This window comes from Stegastes partitus, unplaced genomic scaffold (genome assembly GCF_000690725.1).
Source record: "Stegastes partitus isolate 25-593 unplaced genomic scaffold, Stegastes_partitus-1.0.2 Scaffold69, whole genome shotgun sequence".
Lineage (NCBI taxonomy): Eukaryota > Metazoa > Chordata > Actinopteri > Pomacentridae > Stegastes > Stegastes partitus.
The window spans coordinates 418,629-441,980 of NW_007577800.1; the positions used below are offsets into that span (position 1 = coordinate 418,629).

Consider the following 23,352-nt stretch of genomic DNA (forward strand, 5'->3'; position numbering starts at 1 on the left):
ATAATCGCTGTCTGACTTTAGTTTGAGATGAATACTGTTCAGCTACATTCATTATAGAATTTGGAGCCTCTAACAGTGTGTGGTGAGTTTGTCAGACAGCGTCAGTTATTAAACCAAGATTTTAGCAGTGCAGAGAAGCAGCTTGGTCAATGTGTAGTCTTAATGGGTTGTGTTTCAGTCACTATTTCACACTTGTTCCGTTGTCTGACAACGGAAACAGAAAAATATGTAAATCAGAACAGCTTTACTGTGAGTTTTGCTATAGTAAAATACAGTATATGTGAGCACAGAGAGAAGCAAACAGTTGTAAAGTGCCTCTGTGCGCCTGAGTTCCTGTTCAAGTGCTCCTGCATTGTGATGTGCTGCTGTGGTACACCATCCAAACTGCACAGTGTACAAACCACCTTTCTGTTCTGTGATCATTTCAAATACTAACAGACTCTTGAAGCCTTGGAAACTTTTACATTTAACCGAGTTGGACTTTGCTGCTGCCACCGGCATTGTTTAAACCACAGCACTGACTGCAGCTGACCGGTGACGGGAGCCTAAAATGACTAAAGTGTCTTGATACAACAGTTGGGCAGCAATCATAAAGAAAAACATTACATGCGTTGGTTAAAGATGTTGATGTTGACACATTTTCAGCAACTGTGTCATGAATTATGCTGACTAATTGGGGCAGCTCGAGAACATTTGTCACAGCCCAAACTGGTATTGTCATGTAATCATTGTCAGTGACACTGTATCTGTTTATAGAAGATGAAAACAGGTCACCCTGAACTGTAGCAGCTGGAGAGAAGACCGTGTGTGTTTGTCTACACCTGCCACTGTACATACCTGACTCCGACTGCCTAATCCCTCACTGTGTGCATAAGGCCACATATGGCGGCGCTCCCAACGGCTGGTTGCCTGGGACACCGGCAGCAATATTGCAGCTGACAGACCCCACTAGGTGATCAGCACATCATCTACCAGTCTCTATCAATCACACCCCGTGTTCCCCTGCTGCTGCAGTGGCCACTTCCACTGTGGAGACAGAGGAGTGGGACTGAGCCCATCTTGGTTTCACAGTAATAGTGACTAATAGAAAAACAGCCACTGTGGAGAGGAGATTGACTGTGTGGTAGTTTGTTTCCATCTTTGGCGACGTGACAAGCAAACCTAGGGGTCAGAATTTCAAAGAAGGGCAGATTAATATCCGCTAATGAGAAACATCAACTGAGGCTTTGGATGAGGGGTTCCTGCTGCTGTACAAATACTTATCTGCTGGCTGCTGCAGCTAAATATAAAAACGGGAGTATGCTGTGCAGTTTCTCTGCTGTACTTTGTTTCCTGTGAATCTCAAGGATAAGAAATACGAATCTTATTTATACTACACAAATTATACCACATTATAAGTGGCGACTCAGATACGAAGGGATGGATTCAAGGACTTTTTATTCCCCTTTTTAGGTTATTCCAAGGCTCCATTTACAATACCCCTCTTGCACTATTTTCATACAAGGACTTGGATTAAGGTCATTTAGCCATTAACCATAGGAAGCTTTCAAACTAAATTGAGTAAATGTCAGTGATTAAATTTTCATATGTCCACTATTCCACCTGAATTCAGTTTGTAGGACACTGCTCTCAGCTACCTTCAGCTCAGTTTAACTGCTCTCACTCCTCGTTTTTATCCCCAACGTTTTTTCCCCTCTACCATAAAAGGATCAAATGTGCCATATCCACGTGTCTGCTAAAGCGAGGAAACATATTCCTTTATGATTCAAACATATGTCAGAAGTAGTCATGAATATTAATGCTATGTCTGATGTCCAGGCAGGGGTTGCATTGGACTTGCAAAGCCATCTGCTTCTAGAAATAGAGAGATTTTACAACTGCGTTTCAGTAAGGTGGAGCTCAGGTTGGATTTAGAGGTGAACCTGAGGTCCGCTGGGCAAACAAAGTGCGCACTGGATTGAGGTTGGGGGTCACTTGTATAGCTCAAGCCCTGAAAATAGGCAATAATGAGAGATTTATGCTTTACTACACACATCGACGCACACAAAAACCCACAAATACACTTTAATGCAACCACCCTGTATCAGAAAATGTTTTAAATAATCAGAAAATTGCTCGCAACTTGAATGCCATTTATGTGCAGATGTTAAAGTACGAGATTAGGTGAGCTTTTAAAGTGTCTTTATCTTGCCCTCACTCCGTTCACAACCTCGCCCTGTCTCATTTTCTGCCTGTTTCTCTCTTGCCTCCTGTGATATAGTGCTTCGCTGCATTGCAAGTGCTTGTGTTGAGGCAACACTGGAAAACTCATTCAGTCCCCGTAAAAATGAATCTGTTCCCTTCTTTTCCGAGACTGACTTTATTTCCAAGATTGTTCGGAGTCAAACGTATTTCTCAAGATTACCTTATTAGTAGGCAAATGAACTCCGCTCTAGGATTCCTCCACATGGCCAGACAGGAGCAATTGTTGAACAGGACCATCACACAAAGCTGCAGCACAGTTGATTGCTCATGAATGGTTATTAAACAAATTCGAAAACCTTTCTTCTTGCTTTCGGAGAAAAAAAGATTTTACAGGTCCAGCGCTTCATTTGTGTCGTTATTGTGGAGCATTCATAGGAAGCTCACTCATTGAATAGCGGGCATAAATCTGAGTCTGTTCATTCATTTTTTCCGCTCACATGTCCAGATAGTCATCCCGCTGTGTTAGTGTTTAGTGTGTGTAGAGCTGTCCAAACTGATTTAAATGGGTGAGTTGTCCAGCAGCTCAGCACTACACATGGTGTGGAATTGCTTTTTGTCACTTGATAAGCCAGCTCGCCAACCCAGCAAATCCTCTCTGGCCAGAGACCGTTTACACGGTAGCTCTGCTCACTTTAGACTGTCTCCCTTCCAGATGTTGCACCACAGTTGGTCATAGCAGAAAAGCCAGCAAACCACATTTCCCGTTCATGTACAGCCAACTTCTGCTCAGCTTTCCTCTCACACAGGTGCACACTAATATAATCTAAATATTGTACCAGTTCTGCAATACACAGTGGGTGGCAGTTTTTACCTCGATGACCATGCTTTGTTATTGCGACAACCATCTGATCGAACTAATCTGTACCAGTGTCAAGATAGCAAGAATGTTCTGATCACAGTTTTGTCAAATAAAGTCTGTATTGATATTGGTGATGTGCCATCATTTAGTTCTCACGATAATATAAACTGCTACTGTGAAACAAAACACTTCAGCTCTTTATTGTGCTGTAAATAATTAAAGAATAAATGGCTGTCATCGGATAAATCCTTTGATTTCAGATTAGTTGATAATGCCATTAGTCACAGATTTCATGCAGTGTTACACATCATTGCGTTATATAGTTTTCTTTTAATCTTAGCTGTGGTTGTCTTAAAAGTTTTAGCAGCTTTAAAGGAACTTTACTTAGCTGGAGGTGTTCTCTTCAACACTGTGTCTAAAACAACCGTCTGTTAATCAAACAGCTCAGACTGTGGATGAGGGCGGCATCTGTTTTTTCTCAACCTGGAAATATAAGCCAACATTTTTCAACCTCCAAAAAAATCTTACTTCCAGGTGCACTTTATTTAGCTTCTTTTTCTAGTGATTTAAACCACATCAAAGTTTCTTTAACGGTCTATTTGCTCAGTTGACATGGAGATAGCTCGGTTCTCTTCACATGCCTTAAGTACAAACCTTAGAAGGATTTTCTCCAAGCACAACATCCTGGCGCACTTCAGATCCAGCAAACACAGCAAGACAAGAACTGGTTCACCCTAGGGACAAAACACCCCAAGACAAGCTGAGCAGCGTCGTACATGCAGTCCATTGTATCTAGCACTGCACAGAACTATATATAGATGAGGTCAAACAACCGCTCCACATGCACACGGCACAATACAAGACAGCCAGCTCCTCAGGACAGGACTCAGCAGTCCACCTACATCTGAAGTATAGGAAATACTCCTTTGAGAACAGCAATTTTAACATTCTGGACAGAAAAGGCAGATGGTTTGAGTCGTTCTGACGTTGCTGTTTGACAACCATTCGCACCTACAGGCATATAAGTCCTGGGTCAATAACCAGAAGTCCAGCTTTGTACTAAAGCCATTACGATCATCTTGAGCTGAATGACTGAAAGTCTTTGGCATCAGTCAGTCTCCTGGTTCCACTGCTGTTCCTGCTTTTAATGCCACCACGCTAGCTAGCCTGTAGCACCAGCAAGATTGGTACAGTGTGTCGCCACAGCAAATAACTATTTCATCCGATCACACTGGCACAAAGTTGGAGAGCTTAGTTTAGGTGTGTTGGGTCTTGATGGAGGAGTTGAGAATTCAACAAGAGCTGTCAAATACTAGAGAGAAGAGTCTGTTGCCTGATTGTTCTTATTTTCTGTGCTGAAAAGCCCGGCCCGTTTTTATTTCGTAAACCAAGTGAGGACAATCTTGACACAGATTCAGTGAACAATCTTTATTTTTTACCAATACCTTTGTCCTTAGCTGCTCTTACTCACACTGTTCTCCTCTCACTCATCGTCCCACTCCTCCTTTATTTTTCCTCTTTCCTTTCACTGTATCACAGTTTTACCCAATTTTCGCCTCTCTGCTTTTGTCCCACCTTTAATATCTGCTATTACTGCTCTTGGCGAGCCTCAGCTATTGCCACCTTCTTGTCCGTATTACCACCTCTTTCTTTTTCTCTCCTGTCTCATTTTATTTTGTACCTTTTCGTTTCATCCTCTCCATCTGTCGTGTTCCTGCCCTTTATTTCCCTTCTACCTAGCTCCTTCTCTGATTGCAGCTACAGATGACTAGCATGTTGAGATCCGACACAGAAAACTAACACAAAAAGAGGAAGAGGATGGCATTAAGAAGCCAGCTGCCTGTCTCTGTGTCTCTCCCTAATCACCCTCCATCAGTCTCACAATGAATCTCCATGTTTGGCTGCGTAGCGGTATTAGTTCTGCTTTGTCGGTCTTGTTCTGCTTTGGTGAGGTCAGCTTGTGGTTCAGCTCGCCACTGTAATTGGGCTTTAAAACCACTATATGTTAAACTATCCCCAGCTGCAAGGAATATTGTTTTGGCAGCAAGTGACACATTACTGGTCACAACTCTGATCTGATTAAACAGAGCTGATCAGCATTTTCTTCAATCCAGTACGCCCAGCTGGAGGAGCCCTATAACTAGTGTGTCGACTATGAATTGAAAAAGTTAAGCTGCAGCTTGCCTATTCATAGCCATGCTGGGGTGGTAAGGTGCCTGTTGAATCTCAATTGGATTTCTCCATTTTGTAGACAGTCTTTGCTGAGTATTTGTACAGAGAAAACAAAATACAGCCAAGTATAGGACAAATTTGCTTCTGATTCCTGTATGCAATACAGTATTACCTGTCAGCCCAAAACTGAATCCACTTCATGTTCCAGAACTCAAGTTTTCACCCATTTGCGTTTACTTTTTTTTTTTTTTTTTTTCACTCTCTCAGCACGGCTATTGATATCATCACTGGAATTCATTAGGATCTAAAGAAAGTATCAAACTTTTTCTTCAGTGTGTTTTTTAAAAGCTACACCAAAAAAAAAAGCACACACACCCACAAAGACTTCTGTTAAGATTCAGTTGGTACTTAAGTTGTGTGTATTTATGTCCATCTGTCTGTGTGTTGGAAAGTTTTAGGAATTAAATATTAGACTCAAAAAAGTGAAAGTAAAAAGGGTTTAATGGCAGGTGCTCAGCTGAAGAAGTATCAGAAGTAGGGCTGCATCATCCCTCACACATTTATTTTCCTTTCTGGACTTCTAAAGAGCTTTGCTGTTTGCCTCAAACTAGATTTTATAAACTTCTAGTGCTACTTAATGGCCAGTCTTTGACTGTTCCATTTAATGTAATGTCAACATTTGCTATGAGGATACTGTGTCAGTGTACTAAATTATTTCATTAGGCTAATTATACTAGAACACTGATTTATCCATCATATCTTTGGCATTTCTGGCATTATTGGTCAGGCTGCAGTTATTGCTGTAAAAGTTGAAGGTTAACATTGAGTCTTTTAAGTTCCTCACATGGACTGTCACGGCAAAAGGAAACAATTATTTGCACCCCTGAGCCCCAAAACTGCAGATTTGAAAGACATGTTGTCTTAACAAAATCATCAAAATTAAACCATTTATCAGAGACAGAAACTGTAAAAACATGTTGAATCTTTGGATTTTGAACTTTCCGTCCTTGGGCTACTCACCTGTGCTGTGCCATGTGGTTGGAAAATGTAACAAAATCCAAGCTTGTATCCAAGTCATAAAATAGTAGTATGTAAAACCACCATTTTTATTTATTTTAGTTTTTTTTTTTTACAGTATTGGTAATATGTGTGGGCACGAGGCAAAATGTTGTACATGTTGGTTCTAGTTTTTTTCAGTTTGAGCAAAATAAGTAATCATAACAATTCAAATTTAGTTGTTTTTTTTTTTAAAAGATTCATGTCATTATAGCTTTATTATACTGAGCATCTGATTAGGATGCCTCCTGGGTGACTTCCTTTGGAGGTTTCCAGGCAAATCTAACTGGGAGGAGACCCTGGGGTCGCCCCAGAACTTGCTGGAGGGATTATATATCTCATCTGACCTTGGAACCCCCCAGGAGGAACTGGGAATCATTGCTATGGAGAGGGATGATTGGAGTGACCTGCTTAGCCTACTGCCTCTGCGACCCGACCCCAAATAAGCAGAAGAAAATGGATAGATGGATGTACTGGATCACTGACATTTTTGTGCTCCCGCTTCTTCTAGCCATGGTCATGCTACACTTCATTCTGTAGTGAAAAATTAGGCGACAGTAAGTAAATATACGACAGGTGGGGAAAACAAGCAGAGACTGTTTGGGGATCAGAGAGTTAAAACTACTCTAACTTTTACAATAAATAAAATACACACACATATATACAGTGTTTTACACATTTATCAAATATTAAAATGCATAGAAAGGTTAAAAAAAAATGTTTTAAGTATTTACAGACTACAAAAAGCACAGTGCTGGGAATAAAATAGCACTGATGCATTAATAATGAGTAAGTAATTGAATTAAAATTAGGAATAATACATAATGAGGCCATAAGTCAAGCTTGGTCTGTGGGCGTTTGCAGAGTAATACATCTGTAAGTGCATTTGTTAAGAGATTGGGATTTTTAAGCGAGGTGTTACTCGGTATAGGATTCCTCTTTTCAGTCTGCTTTCAAACAAAACACAGGTGCTTTTTCTGTCTCTTTGTTATCATAATTAGAGGAGCACAGCTGTTGCCTGTGCCTCTGCTGACCCTTTCCTCACAACACTATTGATCTGTTCCGTCAAGGCCACACCAGCAGAGCCGGCATGTGCATATCCACTATCTTGTCAGGAAGCAGTCTCGTGATTTGATCACTGAGATGAAAGCAAGGAAAAAACAGAGTGACTCCCAGGTGAGCTGCAAGCAGAATGGATTTCAATTTAGGTGATTGTTGTCATCAACCATATGAAGAGGGACTCTGCTCCGTATTACCATGTCGCTTTGTTTCTTCGTCTCCGTCAGCTGTGTCAAATAGCAGCATTTTTGTCTTGTGTTGAAGACAATACCCGAACCAGCTGATATTGCTCATTTTTCCGCCAGCTGCTCGCTGAATTAATGCACCGCCATTTTCACTCTGTGAACTGAAACTCATCAAGAACATTCAAAGTCTTTTGTCTCTCAATCAACATGTTTGTGTTTTGCTCAAAGGCCAGGTTTTCGAAGATTTGTTGCCCCAACCGTTTGCCAATTTTGTTGTGTAAAGTTGAGCTGTGCTGTGTTTGGGTGGTGTAAGTCAAACATTTGGCCTGATTCCCAGAACTGAATTAATCCCACTGTAAGATAACAACAACAAAAGGAAAATTCCAATCAACACTTCCTGTGGCAAGTGCTGGATTTAACAATTCCAAAATGTTTTAACAAACAGATATATAGTGTAGTAGGAGTATAAAACCATGTTTACTGGTAAAAACATTACTTCATTTAATCAGGAGGTAGGAGGCTTGAGAGAGCTCCCCAAATCAAATCAGTGCTTTTTTTTTTTTTTTTTTTTTTTTTTTTAATCGCTACAGCTTAGAATAATACCAACACAGCTGGTTGCCAAACAGGGAGTTTGAAAACATTTCTCTGTCTCTCTCTTTTGTTTTGTAAGAAATTTGCCCTGAAATAGGGCAGTGGAGTGAGGAACTGGCCTCTCTGGAGGGGAGGAACTTTTTTTCTGTCTGAACCGGCTGATCAATGAGATAGAGATCTCGTGGTCAATGTTCCACTCTCCTAAAAGGCACCATGGGATCCGAAGCCCACTTCATCTTTATCACTGGTCTGCTTCTGCTCTGACCGCGGGGACCTGATGCAGGCTCATTACTACCACAAATAGAGATCTGGCTGCATGGGCTGAGCCTGGGATGAGCTGGCGGTCGGGGATGGAGATTGTTGAGAGGGCGGCGGCATTGACACTCTCCCTCGCTTATCTCCAGCGTCTCATCTCCCTTTTCTCTCCCACGAGATTTTTATTTGCCTTTTTCTGAATGCCAACAGCTGGTCTCCCAAATCCCGTATAAACCTTTTGGTTCGAAAGGGGATCAGGTAGCCATAATAGGCTACCACCTGCCCTCCTCCATCTCCTGCCACCCTGCAACATCATCCCTGCCAACTCCACTCTGGTGTTCCAGCCCTGGCATCACACTTGCTGACTGATGGACAATGTCTCCAACAGCATCTGTTCTCTAATGCTCAGTGGCCAACATAATTCTCTGGCTTGCAATAGGCCACATTGAGCCAGGCTTCAGACTCTGTGTCCTGCCATTGGCTGGTTTTCTACAACTGATGATCTCCAAACTGATTAGCTATGTCCACTTTTTGACAGTAAGCGAACTGTTCTCCCTCTGGCTGCTCAAAACCTTGTATTCAGCTCACTGAGACTGAGTGGCTGCTGTCCACTTGGCCCAAGTGTGAAGTGTTTTCAAGGACAGTTGGGTCTTTCTGCCAAGCATGTGTTGTATACTAATTAATGACCAGGTCAACGTGTGTTAATGTAAATGAGTTGCTTCAAACATCCCTGATAAACTGTCGTAAATGCTAACCTCCGTTCCAAGGCCCATAAGTGCAGTGATACTTTATTAAACAGGTTTGTTCTGCTGCCCCTCTGAGCCCGAGCCAGCAGATGTAGTTGCTGATTATGTCTCTGTTCTCCATATGGCGCCGCTACACATTCACCTCCTCTTCACCGCCTCCTCGCTCGGACCCCCCCCCTCCCATCAGGCCCCTGTTAGGTTCACGGTGGACAGGTAGCAGAATGACTTAGGCACTTGTCAGCTCAACAACCGAGGCAACCTGGAGCTTGTCGGACTGGACGAAAGGGAAATTAGCCTTCACCTTCACTCCAGCTCAGAGCATCGGCCTCCTCACTAATGCCTGGTCAGATGTGAAACTACCCTCCTCGAATGTAACCTAGAATTTTCTATTGAAGAGGGGTTATCTATTCCTAAGCTTCTACAAAGCAGTTTCTAACAAACAGCCAACAGCGCATCACCGGCTTTGCAGTCGAAAAATGTGTCGGCTCGTTTTATTCCTTGTTTTAATAGCTAATCTGAGCAGATCAGAGTGCAGTCTCAGTGTGATTAAAGCAAGTATATTGTAAGCACATTGTAATTGGTTTGAGGTTTTGGGGGTTTTTTTGCTGCCAAATAAAGGTGCCTCCTTCTCCACTGCTCACTGTGTGCATGTGTGTGTATGTGTGTGTGTGTGGGTGTGTGTGTGTGTGTGTGAGTGTGGGTGTGTGTGTTACTTGTGCAAAGCCTGTGTCCTGTGAGAGCTTCCTCATTAAACGCCTGTCAAACCTCTGTCTGCAGACCTGCCAGCCTTTCTGTCACACTGCAGGAAACACACACACACACATACACAAATATACGGACAAGAGCACATATCCAAGCCAGAGTGAGCAGCTTCTGTGTCATACACACTCTTTGAAGAAGGAAAAAAAAACCAGAGTGGTACCTTCAGTGGTTGGGCTGTACAAAAAGGTATAACTTTGTGCACCTTGTTCCCAAACTGATGGCCTCTTTTGGCTCATCATTACTAAGGCTTTGGATTGCTTGAAACTGGTGCCAATATCCTGCCTGGGCTTTCATATCAACAGACTGCATTTTACAAAACCTGCCAGAGAGAATATTTTTCTACTTACCTAAGTAACAGTACATTTGTGTGTTACAGGTTATTCTTTTAAACTGCTGAACTCCAAAACCTTTCAGCAGGTTTGAAAGACATGGTGTTGTCTGAAAAAAACTTGAAAATGACACCATTTATCAGAGCAAGAAGCTCTAAAACCAGAAAGAATAGCAGGATTTTTAGTATGTCAGCAGTCCTTGAACTGCTCATCCGGAACATGCTGTTCCATCGGAAAACCTAATAAAATCGGAGCCTAAAATTGTGATATTTCATTAAAATCACATTACACTACATGTCTGATTTAAAAAATTACAAAAATAAAAAATAAAAAAAATGCATTAAACAGATTCTGAAAAAAAAAAACACTAAAAAGAAAAATAATAATAATTTGTATTTTTCAGCTCAACAGTGAAGTCATTAGTCACTCTTGTCACATAACAAAAATTCAGGGACTTTTCGGCTGATCTGCAGGCAGTGTTTAGACTAATCACAGCAGCAGTATAGAAACAAATAAAATTCTAAAATATCTATAGTTAGATATAGATATATATATTATAGAGCCAACTTTTTTTTTTCCACTTTTGGCAACACTTGTGGGTAAGAAATTCAACTTAAGTTTTGTTTTGTTTTTTCCTTCTTTTTGTGTGATTTATGGCATTATAACTGTGTCATACTGCACAGAAAACATTTTTGAGTTCTTTTTCCTTCTAGCCATGGTTGTACTGTTACCATAGAGGCGCAGGGCTTAATATTGCAATGAAAAATGAGCTCACACCAAGCAAAAATGTGTCAGAAGTAAAACAAAAAAAAACATCCAGAAACTGCGGAGAGTTTCACTAAGAAATGTCTAATCAGAATGACAAAATATCTCATCAATGTAAACAATACTTAAGCCTACACAATAGATTACTGATGCAAGAGGGCTGTGTTGGCCAATCACATTCCTAATAAATTACTTTTCAATATAAATGAAATATTTCTGCTATTTACTTCACAATAGTAGCAACAAAAGATGATAATGGTTGCTGACTTGACAACTTTCTAGCTCTGCAGTGATAAGTCCTCAAACTGAACCTGCCGGATGCATGCCGGCATAACTGGTACCTCTGTTTTTCGGTTTGAATACTAAAGAATCTGACTACCTATTCTTTGGAAACTTTGCACACTCGACAGTTTTAGATACTTACTGCTAGAGACATATTTCAGTTAACAAGAAGTATTGAAGTGCAATGCTCAGCTCTTCATGTTATATAATGAATACAGGATAAACAGCTTTTTATGTCTTCTAACAGCCCATAAATGCTGCATCTTGTAAATAATAAATGCGAGCCACTATACTCTGCTTTAACTTGGAATGTATTTGTAGCCTACTGAGACCAAACAATAACAAAGCTAAATGCTGATGTTGTTACTGAATCCCCTGAAACTGTACGTCTTGAGAAATGAACCAATAAAGGGGGAGAACATCAAACAGATTGCCTTTGACAACAGAATCAAATTTCACACTGCTAAATTCAATGGCACCATTTAATGATTGCTGATTGCAGCCCCTTTGCCATTCCTCACTCCCTGTTTACGTCCATTACGTCTGCTTATGTTTTCCTCTTTTTCCTCTCCGATGCACGCTTTCGCCCGTCTCAGCCTTCTCCTCTGTCACTCACTTCATCGCTCTCTTCTTCTGTCAGTCAGACTGTCAGTTTCTTCCTATCTGTCCTCCCGTTCTCTCCCTTTTTCTGTCTTTCACTTAAACACCAACTCCCCCCCTCCTCACCCACCCTTCATTCCCTTGACACGCGCCTGTCTTTCTCCGCTGTGGTATTTAACTCTATTTACAGCAAAACCATCAAATTATTAAAAGTGGAGCGGTTACCTAGGGCTTTCTCGTTTGCCAAGGATTTCTTTTTTCCCCCCCTCGCAATTTTCAAATGTAATTATTTTCACTCCCACATCAATAGTGTCGTGGCCCTGAGCAGATGCTTTCAAAAGATGCCCCCCGTCTAATTTTGATGTACAGCTTGTTTACTAGAATGTACAAGTTGTTTACATGACTTTGAATAATTAGTTTTTTGCCAAATAGATAAACTTTGACAACATTTTCTTGAATTTGTGACAAAAATAATTGTAAACCGCAAAGTAACGGCAAAATGATTAATTTAGTCCCTTTGTTTTTGAAGGTAATATAGCCATGAAAGATTATTGTACTACACCTGAATTTTGGACAAAATGTAGAAATATGTTAATTGATGGTAGAAAAATAACAACTGTGATCGAATGTGAGAATGTGAAAAATTATAGACAAATAACTGTTTTTTGCTTTTGTCAAACTTTCCTCACTGTGGGCTCATTTTTCACTGCTATATAAAGTCCTGCACCTCTATGGAAACAGCACAACCATGGCTAGAAGTAGAGAAAACTCAAAAATGTCTTCTGTGCAGTTAATTGATATAAATCAAATTATTATTTTAAAACAATAACAACTGGACTGGATTAACATATTAACAGGCACAACATTTTTCCAAGTGCCCACAAGTTTTTTTAAAAGTTTTATTATGTGAATGTTGGGCACAGCTGAGTCAGCTGAAGCTTGTAAGTTGCACCAAGAAGCACAGAATTTTCTGTTTTTTTTGTTTTTTTTTTACAGAATCTGGTTAGAGTCATTGGTTTATCATATACATTTTTAAATGAGTAAATGTAGAATTATGCAAATTTGATGAAACATCATGACTTTGAGAGTAGATTTGGAGAAGTTAGGTAAAACTCAGTGCGCATAATTATGTTTACATGCTTACTGTTTGACCTATTAGTTCCTTTTTCCCTCTTTTTTTCCATTTTTTTTCTTTTTCTTGTTTAGTTTTCCTTTTTTCCCCACCCTTGTTCCATCTTGCCTTGATTAGTTTCCCCTTAATAAGTTTTCAATCTGTATTTATCTTTTTAAATTTGTTTTTAATCAGAAACATTGCTAATTATATTGTTACTGTATATTGTTTTCCTTGTACTACGAGGAGGGGATTGCCGGAGAGTCAGGGGATGCCCCCGTTTAAAAACAAAAACACAAAACTGTAAGACAATATCATATGTATCTACAATGTATAACAAAAACTGTAAATAAAACATGCTTACAAAAAAAATGTTAAGAAAACCTGAGAATGAAAGATTAAAGGACAATCAGAAAGCTACAAACATGATGATTTTTTTTCCAGTTTTTACAGGTTGTTGCTCTGATAAATGGTGTACATTTTGTTTAAAGAATCACATATATGTTAAACCTACTAGTTTTGTTGTTGTTGTTTTTTTTTTAGGATTTAGAGGGTTAAAGCAGCTTTATATTTATGTTGACCATTACATTCACCAGCTAAACAAGAAACAAAGCAGCTGGCTCCTGCAGGTCTAAATAAGGTTGATGAAAGCTGTGACAACAAGCAAAAATACAAACAGGAAAACTCGACTCTGAAAGTGTCTGTAGTGTCAAGTTGGGTGATAATTGTCTGTAAATGAGCAACACTTTCCACGTTCCACACTGTCATGCCATCGTTCAACTTTAACCAATACCACGAATCTGCTACAAAGAACTGCTGTTAATTGCAGAAAAATCATGAAAGGTGAGAAACGCCAGTTTGGCACTAAATTAACTCAGTGTAGATGAATCCTCAGGATTGCTGGTGAATTCCTGGCAGAGCTAAACTGAAACTTATGCAGCTGTTAGGTTTAGAGAGCCTTTGATGCTGTGCCTTGCAGAGACACATGTAAGAAAGATTTTTCTGTTTTTATTTTTGGGATTAATCGACCAGCGGAGTGACTGATACTAGCTGTTGGTTGGAGATAAGAAGTCTGGCAAGCGACTTTGATGTGGCTGACAACTTGCTGTTAGTAATGTGGAGATTGATTTTCTTTGCTTGGAGTACCCCTGTTTTAACTCTAGTCTTGATACTAAACACTTTGTCACACGGAGTGGATAGTGACTGGTACTGTTTAACAACCAATTAATCATGTTGCTGTAACCAGGGGGATGATATACAGATAGTGTCCTTTCTTGCCCTGCTCTAAGCCACTTATAGCCCAGAGCTGCCCTGCTCAATACAGTCACCATTATTGTTGCTGTATTTATGTTTTTAATATTGTCACTGTGACGACTGAGGGAATTTTCTCTAGAAGACAAATGTGTGTTTATGAAATTTAATTTGGTAAAATGATTCTAATGTTGAGTTGGATGTTTTCTGTGTGACTCCAGACTGCATGCTGAGGAATTTGATGATGAATCAAGACTCAGAGCCAAGTAGTTCCCCTGAGATGCCTGCGTTTCTAGCTGTATAGGGTCCAGTGGGCCAATTCGATTGAAAAGGACAACGCGGATGTATCTATGTGTGTGTGCGTGAGTGTGTGAATATGTGTGTGTTTGTGTAAGCAGCTTTCTAAACCCCCGCTGCCTCAGATACAGCCTATCCAAGCGTGTCAGGTTCCTGAGTGAAAAAGGCGGTAGCGCCAGTCCGCAGTGCTCGAAAGGAAGGTAAAACTGGATGGGAAAAGGGGACAAGTGGGGAAAAAAAAGGAGTAAACAATCCAGGGAATCGGGGAAAGGGGCAGAAATGAGAAAGGGGTAGCGAGAAATTGTACAAATGCAACAGGGAAGATGAAGGACACACCTGAATAGGGGCACATTTCCCCAGTGTGGTGTACGGCTATTACCCAGATTTTAGAACTCCTTGGGAGGAACGAATGGCGTTCCAGCAAGGGCTGTCAGTAGTGGCCGCACCTCCATCCATCCAGACACCCCGGGACTCCATTACACCCTGATGGGCAGGGATGGAAAACCAATCGAAGGGATACGGGTGCGAGGGGGAAAGCAATGTATGGGCACTGGGAACCACATAGACAGGCAATCTGCCATGATGAAGAGGCTCCCCTTCCTTTTTCTCCCTTCGGACCCAGCGTGTCCTCCTGTATCCCCTTCAAGCCCCACTGCGCTCTACTGCAATGCCTTGCCAGCTGACCAACCAGACACCTGCCACACTCATTCGCACTCTGCCTCTCCCTCCTTATTTCCTCCCAGGCCTCACCGTTAGCCCGGGCAGCACGGCTCCATTCACATCATCGCGCAGAGAACTGAAGCAGAGACGGATTTCATCGGAGGGAAATAGATGGGAGTGGTGTTTGAATCGAGGTTGCAATGTAATTTATGATTTTCCTGAAGTTCAGCAGATTTGCAGGTAGCTCCGGTCCCCAGATTTGTTGCTGTGCTCGGGCAACGCTGAAGGCTGCAAGGTTAGCTGCAGTGTACTTAACCTCCCTCCTGACAGCTGAGATCAGCCTGAGTTAAACATACCTGAGAGTGGGGGTGGTTTGATAAATTCATTAGGGTCATCGAGGGAATACAGACGTTTATACAGCTAAAGCAAATCAGCATTGCGAAAACACGGCAGTCAATCTCACTGATTGCATTGCATTGACTCGCAATGAGACTGGGATGGAAGAATTGTATATTTATTGATTTTTAATGAAAGCTTGAGTGGCTTTCTTGTGCCCATTCTTTGTCACTGATCTTCGTTCAGACTACTAGTACATCACATGCACCTGAGTACATACATTTATGATCCTCAATGTGCTGTAATGTGAAAGGTTTCCAGTTTATGTTAATACTTAAACACAATTCAGTCTCATGTTAAGTGTATCATTTATCATGTGAGGGCATGGTTTTAATATACGCATTAATGTCTTCAATATATTTAGAACTTACAATATTTATATGTTGTTCATAAAATACACATGATTATACTGGAAATAATAATCCAGTGATTGTTTGGTTTACACTCCAACATGGGAACAGCATACTGTGTGGTTGTGGTTACAGATTCTCTCTTCACCTCCCTTCACTTGCTTTTGAGTTTGATTCATTTACTTAAAAAATAAAATAAAATCTATAGTTATTGCAATAGTAGAATTGCTGTGAATTCCTTTGGCTGTAATAGTTGTGCAGTGAAAACCTGAAATTATGATTATGATTTAAGGGTGTTTGAGGTAATTCACATCCATTTGTAAAGAAAGATATTCTACATGCAGTTCCCAAGTTTAGGATCATGAATTGTCGCATATCTGCAGTTCTTATGACCAAACATAGTCATGTGACCTCAGTGTAACTAAGCGTAGGTTGAAGTTGTTAGAAGTAAACAAGGAACAATAGGAAGCAGCTGTACAGGAGTGACAGAGCATCACTGTCTGTCTGCTACGTGAAGATTTCTGTCAGTCTGACCTGAATTCATTGAAAATTATACACTTATTTACATATTTAAGTGCATGTTTATTACCCCAATTTGTTTTGGTCTCCTAAATTAGGGTTTGTTTGTTCTTGTTGTTGGTTTTTTTAAACAATAAAAAGACTATTACCGCTACTCAAATTTAAGCACTTTAATCTCATTGTCACGGTTTCATTTTATGTTGTTCATTAGTATTAAGCCAAAGCAAAATAAATGTGACTGTGCAAATACTGATGGCCTGTATGGTCTCCTCAAAGGTATTACTAACTCTTGCTGAGTGGAAACACCAGTAAATTATTTATCATACCAATAAAGACTTCTCTGTTTTTTTTTCTCTGTGTAATAATCTTCTAACAGCACCAGTACTTATCCCCAAAATATCATTGCATTCCCCCAGATGTTTGGTCAAAAAATGCTGTGATATTTTATATCTGTGAATGTGTGCATGCGTTTGTTGTATAAAAATGTCACCTAAAAGCGCATAGCTGAGCGGCTCCACGGCGAGCCGGGTAAACAAATGTTTTTTAACTGTCGGTGAGGGGGAGTTACACTGAAGATTTCTCTAACAAGGGCTTGTTTGTGTGGGTGGAACAAAAATAAGTTTTTACATCCAGACTTGTACTTACCATGAGCTTCGGCGCCTCAGTCTCTGAAAAATGTGCGCATTGTGAACATGCACATTGCCACAGACCCCTGGGTTATCCTTGCTTGCAATTTATCACAACAGATTAAGCTGATTTCCTCAGAGCTATTCTTTCTTTTGACTGTCTGCTGGCATCTCGCTATTTTTGTCCTGCAGTTCACACACACATTTTCTTGTTTTTTTATCTCCTTTCACGGTTGTCCTGTCTGCCGACGTCTGCTGCATTTTAAACATGAACATGAATGCTAAAGGTCAGAATCCAACTACTGAACAGCAAATGATAAAATTCCAACAGATAGTCTGACATCAACATCTCTGTGCAGGTGCCCTATGTCAAGGTGGCTCCAGAGGACATTCTGAAGGTTCAGTTCCCCCGGTTCACCACTCTGGACTTGAGACCAACTAATACCGACATCAGCCTGGCTGTGGCCGGTCTCCTCACCTTCTTTAACAGCACCACCGCCTGCCTCATCTGCGCCCAGGCTGAATGTGAGTACAGCTCTCACACCTTCACGACAAAACACGCAGCCGTACGCACCTGTGGAGAACGCTTGCACACTGTCTTCATGACATCTGCCAACAAAGTGCAAACATTTTTTGTTTAATGTCTGCTATCCTTTAACACGTGTTAGCACACGAAGGCTTCTTGCACGCATGCCGACTGTGTTCTGAAAACAGATGCGGCACTTATCAGCGTCTCACCTCGCGACATGCTTCCCTCTGAAGCAGCTGCTGCACTCCACAGCTACAACACCCTCACAGCAGCACAGCCGACATCTGCATCCCAAAATAAATTACGTTTACTGCAGATTCTCTCCCTTTTTTCAACATTATTGTCATCCTTAAATTAAAAAAACGATAGAGCACATTATGCTGTGTCATGTATAATCTGCATTCAACCTTCAAGCTCAGTGTAATATCTGCAAAGCTGTGTGTACACTGCCTGCTAATCAAAACGCACCTCTAAGACAAACAAAAGATCATGACAGTGGAAGATTTAACCGTCAGTGATGTGGCCACTTCCCCGTCAAAGACTCGTTAGATTCGAAAGGTTCTTAACCGGATGACCTTAAAAAAAATCTTGAAAATCTCCTCCAGGGAAGTTATTTTCGTAAATAGAGAGGAAGATTAAATCATGACTTGTTCCCACCCTCTTGTAGTCCAGCGCACAGTAATTACAACTCCCTAGACAACGGCACTGTGACCCTGAGTGGCACCAGCTAACCTTTTTTCCTAATCAGCACAAAGCTTTGAAGAAAGGAAATAGGCTTGAGACATCAACCATGTGTCAGGCAGATAGAGATGGCATTGAGCCACTGTGAACCGCCCACCCCGCCTATCTCAATTCTCAGTTCTTCTGCTTTTCAACTCCCTCTTTGGCTGTCTTTTGGTCTTTACTTTGGAGTCTATTTATAATCTGTAAGATTTTTTTTCCCTTAAAGAACCATGTTGTGTGTGCCATATCGAAACGTGTGTTTTCAAAGCTTTTTATGCAGAGGAAGTTGTTTTAATGCAAATGTACCTTCTTTTTTTTTTTCAATTAATTTATTTTTTTTTTTACAGTTTGCCCAGGAAGGGATTTGATTATGAAGAAATTGGGAAATGTTGCTGGGAAGCATAAATTAAACTTACTAAAAGAAATTTCTGTTTATCTAACTGTACTTTACCCGCAAGTACATCAGCTATTAGAAGTTAAGGTGTCAAAAAATATGTCCTTAGTTGTTTTTCCTTCTAGGTGTTCCTGTACCTGTCAGTCATATTTCCAATTCAGAGCTAAGATCCTGTTTCTGTGACATTTATACCCCAGAGAGTTGATTAATACAGCTCTGGCGAGGGCTGTGATAACAAGAGAACCTTTTAGGCACCCTCTGACTTTAATATTGGCGGGTTTTGAGAAAAGAAACTAATTTTAACATTAAATTTCATATTCCCTCTGGTTGTGTGCGGGTGTCTGGGTCGGTGGGGAGGTTCCCACTCTGTGTCAGTGGGCTAAGAGGGGCCTGGGAAGGAAATGAATTGAAATGAAAAGAAGTGAAACGAGGGGAGATGAGATCTGGATAGAAGAGACCGAGGGGAGTCTGAAATGAGAGAGGAGGAGGAGGAGAGCGGATGATATTTGGCAGATGTGGGAGAGGTGAAATGTGGTGACTGGGGTGAGCGAAGGGGGAGGAGGTTAGCACGTTGGATTTATACATCAGCAACAAGCAGGAGACAGTCCGGGAAATGGCGTGGCTGTATTGATTGCACTCCTGTGTGACCCTCACTCATTCAATAGAAATGCAGTAAATGGCAGGATGCCTGGATTTGTGTGCATGTGTGTGTGTTTGTGTTTTTACTACGTGTGTATCACACAGCATCAGTTGAAACTTCTGAGTTTCGCCCCTGCTCCACCAGCCCCGCCCTCCTTTCTCAGCTCCTACAGTCAGTTGGTCGGTTCGTAGCCTGCTGTCGTTGGCTCGTCCACATGTGCCAGCCTCATTAATCACCCAAACCAGTGACAGCCTAATAGAGCGTGGCCAATTCATGAATATTTTCCAGCTATGGCTGAGAAGGCAGGAGTGGATGTGGAGCAGTGCCCAAAGGCATGGCGCACACCAGGACGGACATTAATCTAGCTAACCCTCACTATTGATGGCAGTGGACGCAGGAGCGGCCGTAGCACTGTAACTCTTGCCCAGAATACGGTCTGTGTGGCTGAGACTTAAGACCTGCTGGTAGGCTCCACATGTTGGGGTTTTTTTTTGTATGCTTGGTGTACTAAAAGGAACAACACACACACACAAAAATGTGTGCACAGAATTTGCCGACAAACACACAGATACCATTCCCACATTCACAGGCAGCGTGCCACAGCGTTGCACTTTCATTTGTGAGGTGATTGGTGCAGCTGTCAGTAAACTCAAAAAAATAATAAAACATCCAGTAAGCTCTGAAATTTAACTAGAGCTGCAGTGCAGGAATTCTCAGTTCCACAAAACAGTAGGCCCCAATGTTCACAGAGCAATTTTTTTCCACTTTTGATGGGCACAGTTGGAGAGCAAGGTTTGCCAGTTTAGCTCACTGCATTGTTTCATTGCAGATATAATAGGAGGTAACACTTCTTTGCTTTGTGCCATTGCTTCATGTTTCCGTTATAAACTGCTCCTTTATGCAGCATGCCTTAGGCTGATTGTTCTTTTTTTCCAGTGATGATTGCAGGCTCATGTCATCTAATAATTGACAATTCTCCATTACTTTGAGCTCCTAGGGATGACTGCTGTTTCTGATGTTTCACAATTTGTGTTTTACTGACATGACTAAACTGTAATCGGCATTAGTCTGGTGCAGATGCCTTAATGAGATGCAAACAGGAATGTACATGGAGGTTAAAAGGTGATGGGAACATAGTAATGCAGGGGAGGCTCTGCGATGACTTTGATAATAGTAATGATGCTGCTCCTAATGATCTTGATGTAAAAGGCTGCAGTGTTAGTAGTGAAAGTGATGCTGGCAGAAGTGGAAGTAGTTTCTTATAATAGCGCTTTGTAACCTAAAAGCTCCTCGTTGAACAGATAGAAGGCAGCTGGCTTTAAACTCTCTTTCTGCTTCTTTGAAAAAAAAACACATTGTTGACTCAGAATAATGAGATTTTGGATTTGTAGAGAGTGGGTGGAGTTTGTGTGCATAGGTGCAAATGTGTAGTATTTGTCTTTGTCAGAGTGAAATGCAAAGCCTTTACTTGGTCTTCTAGTCTAATTAGAAAAAGGCCAAATGGAATTTAGGCAGATTTCTCACTTGTGTTGGATGTGACCATCAAAAAACACACTCAGAGGCTTCTTCTGGTGGTTGTGTAGTCTGTAGAGGTCTGTCGTGTGTTTAGGACAGTTTGGGTCTAACCCTTCAGCACTCTGGTGCTGTATTTCAGATGCTCCAGTTTGAATCATCTGAAAGCAAAAAACTTCACTATTCTAATTCAAATACCACAGCAGCAGCAGCAGCAGCAGTAGTAAATCCTTACCTCGTAATACACACAGCAAAATGATTGTTTCTTAACCCTCCAGTCGTCCATAGGGGCACTAAGTTGACCAATCAGTACGTGCACTTTTTCACCTTAAGAGTCCAACAAACGAAGTGCTTCCAGGCTTTTAGTCTTTTGTAATAAAAAAAAAAAAAAATAAAAAAAAAGGGGGGGGGGTGAATGTTAAGAGGTTAACGCCAGCAAATTGTAGGCATTTCAATCATTCCTTTCTCTCCCTATAATTTCTTGCACGATTACCTGTACTTTGAAGACTCTTTTGTGGCAGAGTTTTTTTCTGGGCTTTTTTCCCCTAAAGTAAGGTTTACCTGAAGACTGTCATTTTTGCCTTTTTAGCAACTTTTCTACCATAGCCATTTTTGCAATGTACTGCTGTCACTTGTTGTAGATCAATATTACTTTTGGCTTCCAATGTTAACTTAGTTTTTGTTTCAGTAATATTTTCAGACATTTTAAACCTTTTAGTCTAGTTTTTGTGAATGGTTTTTAATTTTTATAACTTCCATGTGTGCCTCGGCTACTGCTGCCACCGTTTTTGTGTACGATTACCATGGTTACAGGTGTTATTCTCCTCTGTCGTGAGGTTAATGGAAAAGCTACAGTCAGCTGAGTTTACTTGCTCACACACACACACAGTCTATGTCCCTCTGCTCTGCAGAGATATGACAGACAGACTGTCCTCTGTAAATCCAGTAACCATTATCATGTCCATACTCTGGCTATGTGAACAGTATCGCTTTCTGTTGGTCCTGCTCACTTAGCATTGAAATTAACATTAGTGCAGATACATGTTCTTCCCACTGAAAGCAGCAAGTCATTTAGAAGATAATTCACTGACCATTTAGTGTCTAGGTTTAGCGCAAGAAAAGATGCCACATTGCTGAATAGCATAATTCAGTGATATTTCTTTAGGGAGCATCTAGAGGATGACTTAAATGGAGCGCCACCTTTAATCCTGGAACTAATTCATTCTTGTGACAGCAGCATTCAAGATATTAGATGGAGAGTAACATTAATGTTCCATTCACATCACCTGCATTACATTAGCAGTGTTAGATTAATGCTGGCCTACCTTTTTTTTTATAAATGCTGGATGGCGCCTTCATGCTTTCAGCTTCTTGTTTATTCTTGATGAGATCACGGATCTGTTTTTAATAACATTACTGCCAGACACGTAATGTTAAAGGTTCTTCTTAATAATGGTAGTATAACAGGTCACCTTCTTCTGAAAAGTAGATACTCATCAGAAGCTGCAGAGGGATTCCACAGATGCTGCAAGTCATTAAAAAAGATTTTAAACCATTGTAAACCATTTTAAAATTTGATTTATCCATCTTTTTAATTTAGCCTTAGTTTGTGAAATCTGACTTTAATTTTAGTTTTACATAGTAGGTCATCAAAAATCATTTTTATTATAGTGGTCACTGGCAAAATTAGATGTCATACAGTCATATAGCAATCAGCCTTATAAACCAACATATACACTTTTCACTTTTTGCTAAGTCATTTGCAGGTTTCTGTATTCCATGTAAAGAATGTCTATGAATACAGAGAGAGTGGCATTGATCAGCAGGAGCACATCAGATCACCACCATTCTGTGACAGGCCGTATTGATGGCTCCACTTATATGGTTATTTGGGTTAATGGGAAGGGGAATACGCTCAGACGTACTTAGCATGCATGCATAATATTTTGACACGGCATCTTGTCTACAACACTTTAAAGTGATGGCCCCGATGGTGGCAAAGTCATAAAACTAGGTCTTACTTTGCGCTCAAGGCTAAATCACGAGTCATCATAATGTAGAGCCGTCCTAATAGCTTGTGGGTCCGTGTTAAAAGCTTCATCGGTGACCGAGGGTTTCATCGTGGATTAATCACTTCCACCTGTCAAGCAATTCATTCCAGCTCCTGTGTGATATTCACAGGTTAATGTTTTTTTTTGTTTTTTTTTACACTGCTGTTGCATCCGTGTTGCAGCAGTATTTGTTTAGAGGTGCTTTGCATGTGCGTGTTTTTCTGTCTGTGTGTGTGTTTGTGTGTGAGATCTTGCAGGCATCCTGTGGCGACAGTTTGTGAAAGGTAAATGAGTGGTTGCTTTAGTTGAATGTCAGCCCTCACCTTTTATCTGTGTGTCTGAGAGAGAGTCGGGGCCACGTGTCATCCATGCCGATGAGGAAGTTTGGTCTCGCTAACACACAGAGTGTGTGCATCTACACTCGTGAGGATATAATGTGTTCTCTACA

General features: G+C 40.9%; 1 protein-coding gene across 1 annotated transcript in view; it reads left to right on the plus strand.

Moving 5' to 3' along the window:
• The window catches only part of grik4 (glutamate receptor, ionotropic, kainate 4), a 153,899-nt gene that overhangs the window by 49,910 nt on the left and 80,637 nt on the right, over positions 1 to 23,352 (plus strand). The window contains exon 4 of the mRNA XM_008276318.1: positions 17,415 to 17,580. Within this exon, the coding sequence (XP_008274540.1) occupies positions 17,415 to 17,580 (166 nt within the window). The remainder of the gene's footprint in view (positions 1 to 17,414; positions 17,581 to 23,352) is intronic.